Source organism: Trichogramma pretiosum, unplaced genomic scaffold, assembly GCF_000599845.2.
Source record: "Trichogramma pretiosum strain Unisexual culture from Peru unplaced genomic scaffold, Tpre_2.0 scaffold49, whole genome shotgun sequence".
Lineage (NCBI taxonomy): Eukaryota > Metazoa > Arthropoda > Insecta > Hymenoptera > Trichogrammatidae > Trichogramma > Trichogramma pretiosum.
The window spans coordinates 1,159,196-1,175,653 of NW_019640811.1; the positions used below are offsets into that span (position 1 = coordinate 1,159,196).

Genomic DNA, 16,458 nt, shown 5'->3' on the forward strand with positions numbered 1-16,458 from the left:
CGACTTCCTCGGGCACGCGGCGGCAGCAACTCGCAAATTATATATACCCACCCGCGCGATAATATCGTCTATATAATAATAATAATTTCATTCGATTATGACACCTCTGCTCCTTACTGCTGCCACACTGCGCACACCTCGAGAAAATGAAACAATCTATATGTACGCGCGAAAGTGCCGTTATTATTATCAAAAGAAAAGAGCGCGAGAGAGAGAGAGAAAAGAAAGCAGTGCTCGAGAAATGGAAAATTCATCCGATCTTATCGAGAGAGAAAGAGAGAGAGAGAGAAAAAGTCTGAGAGGATTCGAGAGCGAAATGGTTTTAGCACGTGGGGGAGGCTGGTATAGCTCTAGCTCCCTTCGGTATTATTCGAGCGCACATATATATAGCGTGGTAATAAGTGGCAGGCCTGGCGCTCTATATATATGTGTACCATATACCACGTACTCGCACGCGCGTCTCGAGTATTTAAACGAACACAAATACTGACCCCCTTTAATGCACCTTATAAATACACACTTTTCCTTCCTTTCCTTTTCCCCTTTTTTTTATTTTTGCTTTCCGTTCTCGGGTTGGTTCGCGCGCGCACGGACGTGCGTGTACTTACCGAGAAATATTTACGTCGCGTATTATATGTTACACATTCATGCGTACTACTGACTTATTCCCTTTGAGACAGGGATACGTTACACGCGTATCGCCTACGCGTGCATCGAGTGCGTCTTAAATATTGCAGAATTATTATCGTAAACATATACAGCTCGAGAAGTAAATTAGGTCGCGTACATAATAGCTTCGACGACGAATTTCGTTTATAATTGATACGTAGAGCGAAAAACAAACGACTCGCGTGAGCAAACGGTGTTTTGCTTATTATCGATTCGCGCGCAACGATACAAAATCGACGTTTCGATCGTCTCTCGAAATCGTCAACGCGGTACATTTCCCGAGCTGAATGCCGCCAGTTTTACAATACGACGAGATGATTAGCCTTGTGTATACACCGCGTCGCGATTGAACTTCACGACCGAGGGATAGAGAAAGAGAGAGAGAGAATGAGAAAAAAAACGTCGCGATTCGCCTTGCGAATGGCTCAAAAGCAGCGACATGCGATGTTATAGAAAGAGAGAGAGAGAGAGAGAAAGAATAAGAACATAGTTCAGATAAAGCGAGGGTCAAGTGCGCACCGATGTTGCCTCGACGTACTTTTAGATATATATACATATGTGACACACACGTCCCTGGCCGTAGAATCGGCTATCATAAGTTCTATATATATATCACACAAACACACACGAATGCTCAGGCAGCCAGACACACACGCTCACACACAGGTATATATATAGATAAGCTCGAGCTTACAGTCCGAGCCGACTGCACCGAGGTAGACGACCCGAAAGAGCAGCGACGCGATTTTCTTTCTTTTTTTTTTTTTTTTCATTTTATCTATATATACCTGTATACCTTACACGTAATAATACGACATCGATCGATCGTAAGTCGTAAAAATTGGATACGTTTTGTTACTCGATTTGTTTCCGAGCTAATTCACCCGTTGTGTGTGTGTCTATATATCTATCGGTAAAAGGTCATCGACACTTGCATCCTCTTCTCGAACGTCGCCTAGATATAAAAGGAGCAAAAGAGAAAGAAAAAGAAAAAAAAATCGGAGCTTTCGCGCCCCACCTTGGAGTTTTATTTTTCAAGAGTAGCTCCACCGGTGGCACGGTATATACGTATACACGCGTACACTCGTTTTTTAGCCCTCTTCATCTTCCATCTATCTATCTTTCCCTCTCTCTCTCTCTCGTTTTTTTTTGTGCTCTATATAAGTTCCTAGTGCTGTACATTGTCTCTCGTTTCTCTCTCTCTCTCTCGGCTTTTCTCCGGTAACTAATCGCTATATCTTCCGAAGGGACGACTAGAAAGAGAGCCAAAGAAGAAGAAAAAAGAAATCGATCGTTTTAGTCCTCCGAAAAATCCTCTGTGTTATAAATATATACCACACGGCCGGCCTCGACGGAATGTAACGAAGTTTTCTCTCGCTTGGCGCGCTGGCAGCTGCTGCCGCTGCTGCTGCTGGTGAAAATTTTCCCCGACCTCCTCTTTCTTCTCCTCCACCGTGCCAACTGCTGCCTGTTAATATTACACACGACGTAGTATATATAGCCGTGCGGTGCGCCGGGCGCAATCTATATACATGTACGGTGCACTTCGTCTCTCTCTCTCTCTCTCTCTCGTCGCTCGCGGGGCTTCATGTAAATTTATGAAGTCACTCGAGAAAATATAGATCGTTAACGCCGAGATTTTCGAAATGCTAATGAAGTTATTACACGTACACGTAGTGCGACGTAGCCCGTGGTGTACGTGTGTTGGAAACGAAAGAGTCGATTGCATGCACGCGGCTGCTGCTGAACACGAAGAAACTGATACGCGAATAATTGATATTATACACACTGCCACTGGTCGAGGGAGAAAAAATAATTCCCCTCTCCTCTCCCCCCTTGGCGTAATTTTCATCTGCATCGATATGCACGCTCGTCGTAATGCGATTTGACGAACGCGATATGTATGTTTTATTATTATTATTATTTGTTTTTTTCGGTACGTGTAAAAGTCATTAAAATTGTTTGTTACAGTTTATATTGAGTTTTAAGCAAGGGCAGGGAGGAGGAGGCGGGGGGACAATCGTTAAAACGAATTCGATAAAGCAGAACCGATGAGATTCCTCTCCCCGTAAATTGGTAGGGTATTTTTCGCGGTGAAAAAAAAATGCGGAGAAAATAAAACTCGAAAATGAAACGACCGTTTATATTCGAGGCACTCGTTAGAGAATGAAGGGAAAATTTGATCCATTCATCGATTGTACACTGGCGGCGCGTTTTTATAATATATAATATACACAATTTGATGCCTCGTAAACGGGAGTCGAGAGAGGGAGAGGGAGAAAGAAAATCCTCGGATTGATTATAACGCGAAGACCGCAGATTAAATCTACCGCAGTTGAAAAGCAGCTTCGACTGCTGCGTCGAAGGGTAAGAGGAGAATAAAAAAAAAGGAGGGAAATAGAAGGCGAAGAGCGAAAGGACCGAGCAGCCACGGCAACGAGGCCCGTGTATATAGGGTCGAAGAGATAGCGAATAAAAGCCGGGGCGAGTATAGGAGGAAGAAGAAGAAGAAGAAGGAAAAAAAAGCAGAGCAGTTTGTGCTGAATTTAGACTTTCACAAAAGCGTCCTTTTAAAAAAAGCTCTCGCGAGCTCGAACTTATTTCAGGGATTCGATATATTGTAAGCGGCGAAGAAAAAATATTCGATTAAACAGTTCTCGCGCTGCGGTTATGTTATTAATACGACCGACTCACGTTTTGATGGAAATTTTTTTCTGCGCAGCGAGTGCTCGTTTTTAAGCGGTTAAGCCTCTTTTTCGCGCGTGGCTTTAGCGCTAAAAATCAACGACAGGTACAAAAAAAAGAACGCCACCTACAACTCCCATGTGGCTTACGAGTCAAGGAAGAATTCCTTAAAAAATAAAGCTCTCGAGCTTGCAAAATGTTAAAAGAAAAAAAATTAATAAATAAATAAAAGAATAGAAAAAAAATAAAAACTCCTCTAAATCCAGAGAGAGAGGGAGATGATATTCCAGCCGAGATAATTGCACGAATCAAAAAGAGCCTCCGTGATGCGGAGCCATGAGCGAGAGAGCAAGAGAAAAGAGAGCTTGCGCCAACAGAGAGCAGCAGCAGCTCACTCGGGCAGACGCCGTCTCGTGCCCGCAATTTCTGCTTTGCCTCATTTCCCGTGTGCCTTTCTCTCTCTCGTCTCTTTTTTTCCTCTCTCTTCCTCTCTGCTTTCCCTCTGCGCACGAGAGAGAGAAAGAGAGAGCCTCGAGTTTTATCCATCACGTGCGCGCGCGAAGCTCGGCAGCAACACACACACATATATACCTATATACGTACGTACACATCGCCCCGTGTGTTTGTTCCCTACTTTTTTCTTTCTCTCCGGCTCTTCTGCTATATACTGGCAAACGATGAATGCGTCGCGACTATTATGCGACCGTGCGTGTGGGTATGCGAGACTATTTGTTCGATTGATCCTCGAGATGCAGATTGAATTAGGTCACGCGCGAGACTCGACGGGGGGGTAGTATTATAGATGCTGCGGAGGAGGAGGAGGAGGAGAAGTAGGTATAGGTAAAGTAAAGGCGAGAGAAGTATAAGCGAGAGGCGCATATATATAATACACATAATTAGAAGGCGTGAAAGCGGCTCGAAAATGTCAAGAGCTTAACGGTGCAACTCCGAAAAGTCAAATATAAAGTTTCCTAACGACTGGTGGCGCATATATAGCGCGCGCGTCTGTTGGCAGTGCGCGCGAGTGGCTCGTTATAAAATGGTCCTGCGCGCGCTGCCTATATGGTTTCGTTTGCGATCAAATGTTGGATCGGATGAAGACTATGCCGAATTGTTCATTTTTTGATCACCTGATCGCGAAAATACATTTCAATCTGAAAGTGGTGCTGTGTTGGTTTTATAAGAATTATCTTGAACAAATAGTCCAAGTGGACTTTTTTTACTCAGCAACACTGTCAATTGAATTAAGCAATTTTAAACAGAAATATCGGTGATACAACAACCATGAGTATGCGTGTTTTAACTATTGGTGGATTAGAAAGTGTAATCCCCACATGAATATCAATTTGAAGAGCTTTTAAAATTATTTTAAATTTCAGAAAACAATTACTGGTCATTTAGTAATAAATAGTTTCCACTTCAAAAAATATAACATTAAATATGACGGTAAACAAAGGTGTAATGATAGTTGATACGGGGTTTAGGTATGACGCAATCATGCTCGCACAATTTTTATTGAGATTTTAGATAATATTTATGTAAGTATGTGTACATATTTACAATTGTCAAGAAAAAAAATCAACCCTATTATAATTTCTGCAATAAGATACATGCTATTCTCTGAGAAACTTTTCGAAGTATATTTGACTGCAAATGAGTTCGAGAATTACGAATAAGCAATAAATTATTCATTAAGACTCGATCGAAGTTTCACAAAATCTTAATGATCTTTGTGGGCTCTTATTTGGTGTCTATTCAAATTGTATTTATCCTTAAATTTCTGATCACATTTGTCACATGCGTAATCTTTACGACCTTCATGCACTGTTTTTTGGTGATTGACCAAAACTGATTTATATCCAAATTTTTTCTCACATTTGTCGCATGTGTAATCTTTGCGACCTTCATGCACTGTTTTTTGGTGCTTGAACAAGTCTGATTTATATCCAAATTTCTTCACGCAATTGTTGCATTCGTAATCTTTACGACCATCATGGACTGTCTTTTGATGGTCAAGCAAATGTGATTTTCGACTAAATTTCTTCTCACACTTGTTACATGCATAATCTCTTTGTCCTTCGTGTATTGTCCTTTGGTGTCTGAGCAAATGCGCTTTCTGTCCAAATTTCTTCTCGCATTTATGACATGCGTGATTCTTACAACCTTCGTGCACTGTCTTTTGGTGGGTGAGCAAATGCAGTTTGTGTCCAAATTTCTTCCCACAACTTTGGCATTCGTAATCTTTGCGACCTTCATGGACCGTTTTTTGGTGGTTTAGCATATTCCCTTTTACTCCAAATTTCTTCTCGCATTGGTTACACGCGTAATCTCTTTGACCTTCATGAACTGTCTTTTGGTGTGAGAGCAAATGTGGTTTTCGCCCAAATTTCTTATCGCACTTGTCATGAACTTTTTTTTTGTGTCTGATCAAAGTGCCTTGATTCCCAAATTTTTTCTCGCACCAGTTACAAGTGTAATCATTGTGACCTTCGTGAACTATCTTTAGGTGCAAGATTAAATTCCGTTTTTTCAAAAATTTCTTCCCGCAATTGTCACACAAATAATCTTTGAAGACTTCATGTACGGTCGTTTTGTGAATGAGCAAGCGTGATTTTTTTCTAAATTTCTCCTCGCACATGTTGCACGCAAAATTTTCGCAACCATCGTGTACTGTTTTTATGTGCAAGAGCAAACTATGGTCATTATCAAATCTTTTGGCGCACTTATCACATAAATAATCTTTGAAAACTTCGTGGAATATTTGTTTAGGCTTGAATAAATTTGATATATTTTCAAATTGGTTCTCGCACTTGTCGCTTTGTTGATTGTGAGTTGCGTCTCGATGTATTATCATGCTTGATTCTAGTGTAAATGCCTCCTCACAAATATCACAAACGTATTTTTTGTCAATTTCACTTGAATAATTTATCGAGACAATTTCCTTGGATTTCTTCTGACTTGTATCCATTTTAGTCGTTAAAATAAGCGATGGATCAGTCTATTTAGTGCCACGGAAATTTAATAATTGATATTTATCTTTTGGTTTTACGGTTTGTTTCATTGGAAAAGACAACATTCAAACTAATTTGCTTTTACTATAAACGCGATTAGTGTTCGTGGTCATATTGTTTACAATTGAATTATAGATTTATCTGTGTATACATCGCCCTTCTAAAATGAACCAGTTTAAAATTCTAACTTTCCATGGCGTAGTTGACATGCTCCATAATTCGTCATCGGGTTTAGGGCCCGAGCGCAAAGAGGACTCACCTCTTTACTCTACGACTCTTACAAAAGAATGAGTACTTTTATTCTCGTAGTCTTTACAACTTCAAAGAGTATAATTATATAACAATAATCATAATATTGTTATTTATAGTACTAAGTTAATTATACTGCACTCGTTACTATAATGAAGTATTTAGTTATACCAATCGATACAAAATTAGCATATTTTGTATCTATTGGAACTATTTTATTTTTTTAAATAATTCACAAACTAAATATCCTCATAAACTCATAACATTCAGGGTAATTAAATCTCGTATATGTATTTTAATGCTCGTCCATCACAAAGATAAGCGAAAGTTTTTGGGTCTCGCACTATCAACGCATCTGCCGAAGATAAACATAAGTTACAGACGCAGCAAATCATACTCCGTCGTTGCGCTACTTTGCGTCATTGTGTTATACATGCCCATTGGATACGAAGAAGAAAGTCGTCGCCTCGAGGCTCCATTTTCCAACAGACGCACCATAATTCGCCATCGTATATATGATATTCGTTTACTCACACTTGTACACACACACAGACACAGACACACATAGAGGGGGGGTTCGCGCTCGGCTTTAATGTAAAATCGATATCTTATAATTATCTTTCGCTCGTACTACTTCGCCGTGGTGCCCGTAGGCAGCTCGTGTCGCGCGCGCGCGCGTCTACATTCTCTCCGCGCAGTCACCCAAACACACGCGCACACTCCCATAGCACGGATATTATAATCTATATATACGTGCCGTCGCAATTACAGATCGCGTGTCATATTTTTGCCGGCGCGAGCCCAGCGCCCAGAGCTTTTGTCAGCGCGCGCGGCTTCCATTACTTGCCTCGAATGTCTCCGTGCGCGTATAACACACTGCAGCCGAAAAGTTACATCGTTACGAGCGCGCGTAAGAGATTTAATTAATTTTTCGACCGATCGTAATTTCCCGAGGTGGGTGCTCACGTTCACGAGCTCGTTACCGTGATAACAATTACGATCCTTATCGCGAACGTATTATGCAATGATACGCGCGCAATGGTCGATTAGTCGCGGAACGAATTACGCGCGCGCGAGGACATTTTTCCATTTTCTTTTCTTTTTTTTTCGTGTTAAATCCGCGACGAGCTATCGAGTCGGGCGTACGTACGACCGAAAAGATTAACGTTTTATAATCTCGACTGTATTAGCGCAGTGTAGTACATTATGCGCGTCTGCGAGCGATCGAGAATCGATCATTGTGCTCACCCGCCTCCTCCACCTCCTGATCACCAGCTGCATAGCTCAGAGACTCTCGACGCGGATGATGGATTATTTCATATATATGCTTTCACACACACATACATCAAGCGAATATTGCTCCGGAATTGATGTATAAGTATCTCAGAGAATTGATTGACTTTTTTTCCATTAAAAAAAATATACAGCAATGCAGGTTATATTATGTACGTTATGTATACTGTACATGCGTCACTTCAACTCCCACGCGCTCGGTCTCAAAATCATTTATAATTCATACGTCGTTTTGTAACGCAGTTCTCATCGCGCATGGCGAGGAAATGAATAGCGCGAGGTAGCTGTGCCACAATGATACAAAAAAAAAACAAAAAGAGAGAAAAACCGCTGTCAATACATTGTCAAAGAGCTCATCTAAAAAATGAAATCAATTCTGCATTTGTTTTGAATTTACCAATTAAATAAGACTTTGTCCTAATAATTTCCGTTAAATGAAAAATTATGCTTGTACAGTAGATACGAAAGAAGAGGAAGAAAGAATAAAGGAAAGAAAGAGCAGTTAAGTTGCAACTTTTGAAATGTTCAACGAATCCCTACGTTTCAGGTCTTAAATTGAAGCTTAGCTGTCCCTTTTTTACCGCAAAAATTTTTCGAATAACACTTCAACCGTGTGAAACAAAAGAAAAAACTAACATTTTCGGAAAATTAAAAAAAGTGTCTTTCACGATTGAACTTTTCAAGGTGAGTGCTATATCATGTCGACCTACCCACAATCGCTACCTGAGCTTACACGAGCCAAGATAGTATACTTGTAATAACGAAAAAAATAAGCCCAGCTAGAAGTATGCGGCTTAAACTGACAATTCCGCACATGGTTTAACATTTTTAAGTGGTACAGTAACTCACTGAGCAAATTGCAATGATGAATTTCCATTATTTACTCGTTAAACTGTAAAAAAATTTAATAATTATCATGTCACAAATATTAAACGCATTTCAAATGATCTGGAAATTGCAATTTAATTGTTTCAAAAAATTGTACTAGTTTTCAACCTTTTTTATACAGTAATATTACTTTAAGCCTTCGCCACTAGATGGCGAGTACCTTCATTTGTAAATCTGCAAGTGGCAAAGTCAAAATATTGGTATAAGTCGAAGCCGATCTATTGATAAAAATTTGTAAATATCGCACTTGGGATAGCTGTGCAAATCAGGACACAAAATACGCTTTTTTCGATAATAGTTTATGTATCTATACAAGAATTCATTTGATTTTTACGATGTAATATAACATTCTTGATATGTATGCTTGCCTATGTGTATAAAAGTATGGTAACAAAGAACAATAGCTGCTACTCCATAACTAATTTAACGCATTTTCAAATATTCATACAAATACTTTTAAAAGGTGTAAATGTGAATCCAACTTTACTTACTGATACATATTTGAATAAACACGACGAAACTCTTGTAAAAAAATTGAACCTCGATAAGTTATTAGAATATAATTTATCATGCGTGATTTCTTGAAATTTTCAGTTCTGTAAGTATATTCTCAGAAAATTCTATGAAACCTAAGTTTTTATAAAAGTATAGTAAAAACAATGTCAATTTTGCTCTTCTTATTTTCAGATTATAAAATAGTCATTTTCTTGTGCAGTAGCTTTTAGATCAGTCTACGCGTCCCAATGAAAGAGTTTTTATTCCACAATAAATTTGATAATATCTTCATTAAACTGCGTGCTTTGGTTTTTATAACATAAGAAACCTGCGTTTCAAATTTATTAGATTCTGCTTTATTTTAGTTAAAGTAATACACGGCAATTTGATTCTCCCACGTACATATACTTTTATATACATTTTGGATGTTTGGAAAAATTCTTAAAAATAAGTCTCTCGCTCGACGAATCGGGCTCACTCAAAATAAAAATATCAAAAAACGTAATTCTTTAAATGTGACTGATTTATAAAATTACGATGAAAATAGAATTTGCTTAATTGTTTTCCAATATATGTGATTAAAAAAGGCATCGCGTGGGTCCTAGCTTATACAGGTCATTGGTGGTTGAATTCGTTGAACGTTACGGCTTTTAGATATATTGAACTTATTTTTCCATATCTTTAGAAAATTATTCAAAAGATCATTCAAATATACTATTCAATAAATATAGCAAATTGAAAATGTTATACATTGTGCAATTCAGCCATATAACGATTTTTCAGCCAACCGACAACGTATGGATTTTTAATTTTTAATTTCTCTTCCAAACAACAACAATTTAATTAACTATTTTTTCACCTTTCTTACTCACTATAATTTTGTGTCTAAATGTAAAAAAACCGCTTGATATTCATTGGCAAAAAACTTCCTCCTTGAAATATCCATTCTCCTTATTTATATTTATTGATATCAAATTAATCTTTTAATGACACACAATTTTTTTTAATCGAAATCATTTTTTCTTCGCAATTGATTAATCTTCAACCCACACCCACATACAGACATCCGTCACAAATCTAGCCTTCTTGCGGTAGGAAGCAAAAAGTAGAGAAATTTAATATTTCGCAACGCAATCAGCGTTGAAAAATAAGTAGGGCAAACGCGTGTGTCCTATAGGCTCTCTCTCTCGTGTCGCCACCGCTATATTATACGCGTCTAGGATATATAACGTGCGGCGCTGCTGCTGCCGCTGTAACACGTAGAGAGAGAGAGAGAGGGAAACAAATCTCACTGTCACACAGCAGCCACGCGATATAGTTTTTCGTCCCTATGTGCTCTCTGCTACATACGTGTGCGGTGTGTGTGTGTGTGTTGTATAGCTATACAGCCGCGGGGGATTAAAAATGAAAATGAAAATTCGGTAGCTCGAGTGTTGCGGGGGCTCGAGTTTCATTTATAAATAATTTATATAATACAAAACGAGCTTCCAACACGCGCATAAAGCCTTTGCGTAATATTCCGACTGACGAACCGTGACAACTAAGTAGCGCATGGCGTCATTAATTAATTAATTAAACGATCAATGATAATAATTCGGATGATTGGATGCGGTAGTCACTGCAGTGGTGGCTGGCTACACACACACACACGAGCATGACGGAGTCGGTTACATCGCCCGTCTCCGTGAACACATATTATACTTCAAGCTGGCGTAAAATTGAATTTTACCGGCAGCTTTGCGCTTCGCTTGGTACAATCTCTCTCTCTCTCTCTCTCGTCTGGGTCGGATGTAATATGTTCGTAATATCATTATACGAAGGAGGATCGGTTGAATCGATTATACTATAAAGTTAAGAGCTTGAAAAATTTTTGAGAAGTTTTTCGAAGCAGTAAATCGTACTTTATATATACTAGTGCAATTGAGTAAGTAGTCGTAGTCAGGAACGAGTCAGCCAGCGGCTGGATATTTTTTAACATCAGAATTATAACGTGCTGGCGAGTAGTATACAACTCGCTAGTAAATACTACTACTACTACTACTACTGCTACTCTCACTGGTATACCATATACCATAATAATGCAAGCTCGGCAAGCGCTTGGTTTATTCAGCGAGAAATCTATCAAAGTCATTGAATAATGAAAAGCGCATAACGCCACCCGCGCATACACGTTGTACGAGTGTAGGCGATTAGCCTGCCCGAGCGATTATTATCTCGAATATTTCAGGAGCATAGGTGAGCCGAGCGAGAGAAGCGCCGGTGAGCCGGTGATCGATACAGTATATACACGACCGAGCATACAGTACGGTATTATGGCATATTATAAGATATAGATGCGTTGTATCAGATACACACACACACACACACATACATTGTATACAAATTTTCGGGAGCCCCCGCGGCGGATCGCTGGCAGCGTATAATATTTATCATCGTCGCAGGCGCGCGCGAGACATTATATGGTTTTTCGCCGAAGGATATTTTACGCTCACGTGTTTTATATTATACAATACACGGCTCGGGAGGTACAGGCTGACTGACGAAAAAAAAAGGGAAAAAGAGAAAGAAAGGCAGCCGGTAGGAAGCAAAAAAAAAAAAGAGAGAGAGAGAGAAAGAGAAGGAAGGCGAAGCCGCCAGCTCGCGTGTGCCACAGTTGCATATTAGCCCAATCCTGGCCAGCCATCTAACTTCCAACCGAGTAAACAAGCGCCTGCACATACATACCTGTACAATACGCGGTTGGGTATGTGCGATGCGTTGGTATTGTAACCACACGGGCATATATATATACACACTGCCGCAGCTGCTGTGCAGCGATATATATTATCTCGACTCGCGCAGCGCGCGCGAGAGGAAGAGGAAGAGAGAGAGAGAATTATGAATTGCGCGATCGTGGATATATATAAACACGTTTTCTTTCTGATGTAAAGCTTAAACTCCGGGCGGCTGCGTTTGTAATACATTTTATCGTGAATAACGACCCGCCGAATTTCAACCCCCGCGCGGAAATGACTTTTAATCAGTTTTTCCTGCAGTCAGTGGGTGTGTGTGTGCGCAGCGTCAGGACCGAAATTTAGCGTATATAACGCGTTCTGCGGGCGGCGCTTTGAGCTCGACGCGCGCGCGGGAAAAATACCCGCCACTTTGAAAACATACCCGCGCGTATACCCCAAAATTCGAATCAGCCCAGGCAGGTATATACACACGTGTGTAAACGCGTAGTACCTGTGTACGCGACCACTTTATGGCTTTGCCGTTGCAGAGCTGGGCGCAACTTTTCTCATTCCCTTCGTTTTTTTTTTTTTTTATTCTGCATACCGTCGACTCTCGTGCGCGCTCGCGTTTCGGCTTCTTTTACTCGCTCGCTGGAGTTTTCTTTTCGGTTATGCTCCCAGCAGCGGCAGCGGCAGCGAGGGAGCGAGAGAGTATATACGCACCGCCTTTGAGTACGTACGTACGTACGTTTGTCAATCCCAAAAGAGTCGAGGCGGCTGCTGTTGCTGCGCACACACGGGAGGCGGCAGTGCAGAGAGAAACGAGCGAGCTCGATCGATATTTATTTCTTTCTTTCTCTCTTTCCAACCCCCCGCTTTTTTTTATGTTTTAAAGGCTCTTCTCGTATAAGCTCGCGGGAGAAGCTCAAGGATTAGAGCTCGAGAGTTCAGCGAAGCTTCAAAGGGATATCACACATATATAATATAACTTTTGCTTAATCCTAATCTGGCGCAATGAAAATTCACCAAAAAAAGAAAGAGTCCCGCTTGTAGGACACTTTCTTCGTTATACGTACACAGTTGTAATAATTAAATAATATAATTGAAATATACGAAATGTTACTCACTTTTCTGCGTCCGCAGCAAAGCATGGCTAACGGGCTGAGCCACAGCAGCAGCGGCTGGCCAAGAATCAAACGTTGCTGATAGTACCGCTGCTGCTGCTGCTGCTGCTGTTGCTGATAATCGCGATGATCGATTAGCAGCTGCGGCTGGGGCTGGGGTCGCTGATACTGATACTGCAGCTGCTGATGATAATGCTGCTTCGGCAGCACCGGCTGACAGATGTAGCTCGGTTTACCGTCCGCGGTGCCGGGCAACTGTATGACCCTCAGCACATGCTGCTGCTGCTGCTGCTGCTGTAGCTTGCTCGGATGCCTGGCCGGATAGAGCTCGAGTAGGAGTTGGCGCAGCTCCTCTATGTCCTTTTCGTGGCTCTTGACCGAGGTGGAGCTGCGACGACGACGACTCTGTGAATTTTCTGGCTCTTGTGACTGCTGCTGCTCTTGACCGACTCGCGGACCGGCGTACTTGATGCGCACGTGTTTTAACCACTGCATTAGTACTACAGAGCTCGAGCGGCCTGACCCTCGTCGTCTGCCCCCTGCTGCATCTGCGCATCTGAGGATTCAAACAAACAGAGCGAAAATTAGACATTATTACGTGATATTATTTTGCTGACGAATATTATGATTATTATTTTAATTTCTATTTTATATCGAGCTTCGATCACATCGCGTCGTGTGTTGTGCCGGCGCGTGTTTACATTAATCGCTCGAGCCGCGCCTGGTCCTCTATACTCGTTTCGAGAACGTAACGGCCGATTCGTGGCGATTCTTCGGTTTAAAATATACTTCGGTGCTAAAATATACGAGCGCGTCAAGAAGATGATCCACGAAATCGAGTGCAAAAAGGATCTGAGTTTTGCCGTGGAAGAGGACCATCCGGAGAAAGTCTGGACGTGCAAAATCAAGAATCGCGATGGTCAAGAGCAATTGACGAAATTGATAAGAGAATCGGTCGATTGGACCAACAAAGAGGAGAGATACCAGTTTTATGAAAAATTTGCACAGCTGATTCGCGAGTGGCAGGGCCGGCCGCTCAATCCCCAGAAAATCGGTTTGACGGGCGGACAAATCGACTGGCTTCTGATGGAGGCGGCCAACTGGAGACGTACCAGATGCAACTATCGGGGCCAACTGGTCGTCAAGTTCGTGAGGTGCAGCGGTTACAAGGACAGAGTGTGGAAAAAAGGTTGGAAGAAGAACGCCGCGGAGCACCCGGTGGGCCGCACCACGGCGCTGCACGTCGCGGCCAGGTACCACTCGACGAGCTGCTACTACTGCCACAGCTTGATCGCCGATCTCTTCGAGATCTACGACAGACGCCACTTGAACTTCGCCGAGGTCGAGGGTGGTACGGGCCTCACTCATCTGCACGTGGCCTGCATGTCCGACCGTCACGCGGGCGTCGTGCGGAGCTTCCTCCTCGCGGGCCGGGTGGATCCCAACTGTCGCGCGTCCAAGACGGCCGACACGCCGCTGCACTACGCCCTGAGATGGCTGACCCATTGGCGGAATATCGCGCCGCTGCTCGAGGCCGGCGCCAATCCGAAACTGGCCAACGCCCGAGGATCCACCCCGCTGCACGTCATCTGCCAGAGAGAGGAGTTTCGACCCAACAACAGGGCTAAGCAATTCTTGGATCTGACCAGGCAAATGAGGAGGCCGGTGGACGTCGACGTCTGGGACGACGCGGGCTCGCCGCTCGAGTGGGCCGTGGCGAGACTCCTGCCCGACACCGTCGACGTGCTCGTGGACAACGGCGCCGATCTGTCCAACTTCACCTTTCCCGCCGCAGATTTCTTCGGCGAGTGCGTGTGCGCGTTCAACAATCAGAAACCGGCGTCCTGCGCGCTCTATAAAAATCGACTGAGACTGGTTTCCGGCGCTCTCGCGGTCGTCGGGCGTCTCAAGAAGAGAGGATACCAGCTGGAGGCGAGCGACGCTCGGACCATCGAGCAATTTTTCGCCAAGCACGGGGTGTCCGGCCGAGTCTCGGCGGAGGATTCGAAGACGTCGTACGATAAAGGGATGAAGAGATCGGAGGGCAAGTGTTTTCGCAAACCGACAAAGTCGTTGCTGAAAGAGTGCGAAAGGCTAAAGACACCGACGCAGTACTACGAGTTCTCGCGCCGTCTCGACGGCTTGGATTTGCATCCGGATTTGAGGAAGGCTCTGGATCAGCACCTGTGCGAGAGAGCAGTGAGAGGCTATTTTTGGAAATGACCACCTATAGAGGTGCAGTCCAGAGTCGAAGCCTTGAAATGAGTCGTTTATTTTATTTTTATAGAATTTAAGACATACGGTATTTACCGATCGTTGGTATTTACCGCAACGCAATTGTCAATAACGTATAAACAAAAGAATATAATGTATTGTAGTATCTTTGTACAATCACGCTAATTGTAATAATAAATTTGATTTTATCTCGATTCACGAATAATGAACGAGCAAATGAATTTTTCAATCTTTTTCATCCAGAATAAATTTTCGACTTACATTCGGTAAGTTTTGTCAGTGAGTGCCAAGGGGCTATACGTCAACTATATGTCGTACGTGTTGACTCCAAATCGATTCTTTTGACGCACCGAAAGTATGCAAATTTTGGAAAAAATGCGCGTGTCCGTCGGTGACGATATAACGAATTGATTCGCGATGAAAAATTAATAGGCCACGAGAAAGTTCGACGAAAAAAAAAATAGAACATTTTTATTAATTTTCATTTTTTCATCCTTCAGCCTTCCATCAACTCTATCGCTCATGCGTAAAAGCTCGTCTCTCTATCGCCCTTTATTTCTCTTTCCGCATTCAGCGCGTTTATATACACGAAATATAAATTCAAGGGAATCAGAAACAGTAGCAGCAGCAGCAGCAGCAGCAGCAGCACTGGTGCAGCAGTGTAGCAGCCCAAGAAAGTGGAGCAACCGCTCGACGGCGTACGCGCGTCGTGGATATATATTTTATTCATCGTCGACTTCTCGAAAATAGGAAGAAGCGAATTTCCGCGCGGAGAGAAGAAAGGGAAACGAGAACAAGCAGACCCACTGGGCAGACACTGGCTCCGTGCAGACGCGTCTTTGGTGTATACGTAAGCTTTGAATTTCGATTCGCCGATACTTATGAAATTCGCATTACAACCGACGAGGTGTAACGAGTAACGAGCGATTTTTAATTAGTTTCCATCGAGAACCGAGAGTTCAAATTATGCATCGAGTTTCCTGTTTTTCTTTTTATTTATATATACGCTGAGAGGCATCGACGATCAAGCACAAGTCCGCCGCGCGATAATATCGAAAGTCTGAAGAAATAATGACGAGCGAGCCGTGTGCAAGC

The 16,458-nt window shown here is 42.3% G+C and overlaps 1 protein-coding gene across 1 annotated transcript in view; it reads right to left on the reverse strand.

Moving 5' to 3' along the window:
- The window catches only part of LOC106655797 (rho GTPase-activating protein 100F-like), a 57,691-nt gene extending 44,023 nt beyond the window's left edge, over positions 1 to 13,668 (reverse strand). The window contains exon 1 of the mRNA XM_023461407.1: positions 13,132 to 13,668. Within this exon, the coding sequence (XP_023317175.1) occupies positions 13,132 to 13,623 (492 nt within the window). The 5' untranslated portion in view covers positions 13,624 to 13,668. The remainder of the gene's footprint in view (positions 1 to 13,131) is intronic.
- Positions 13,669 to 16,458: the final 2,790 nt, after the last annotated feature.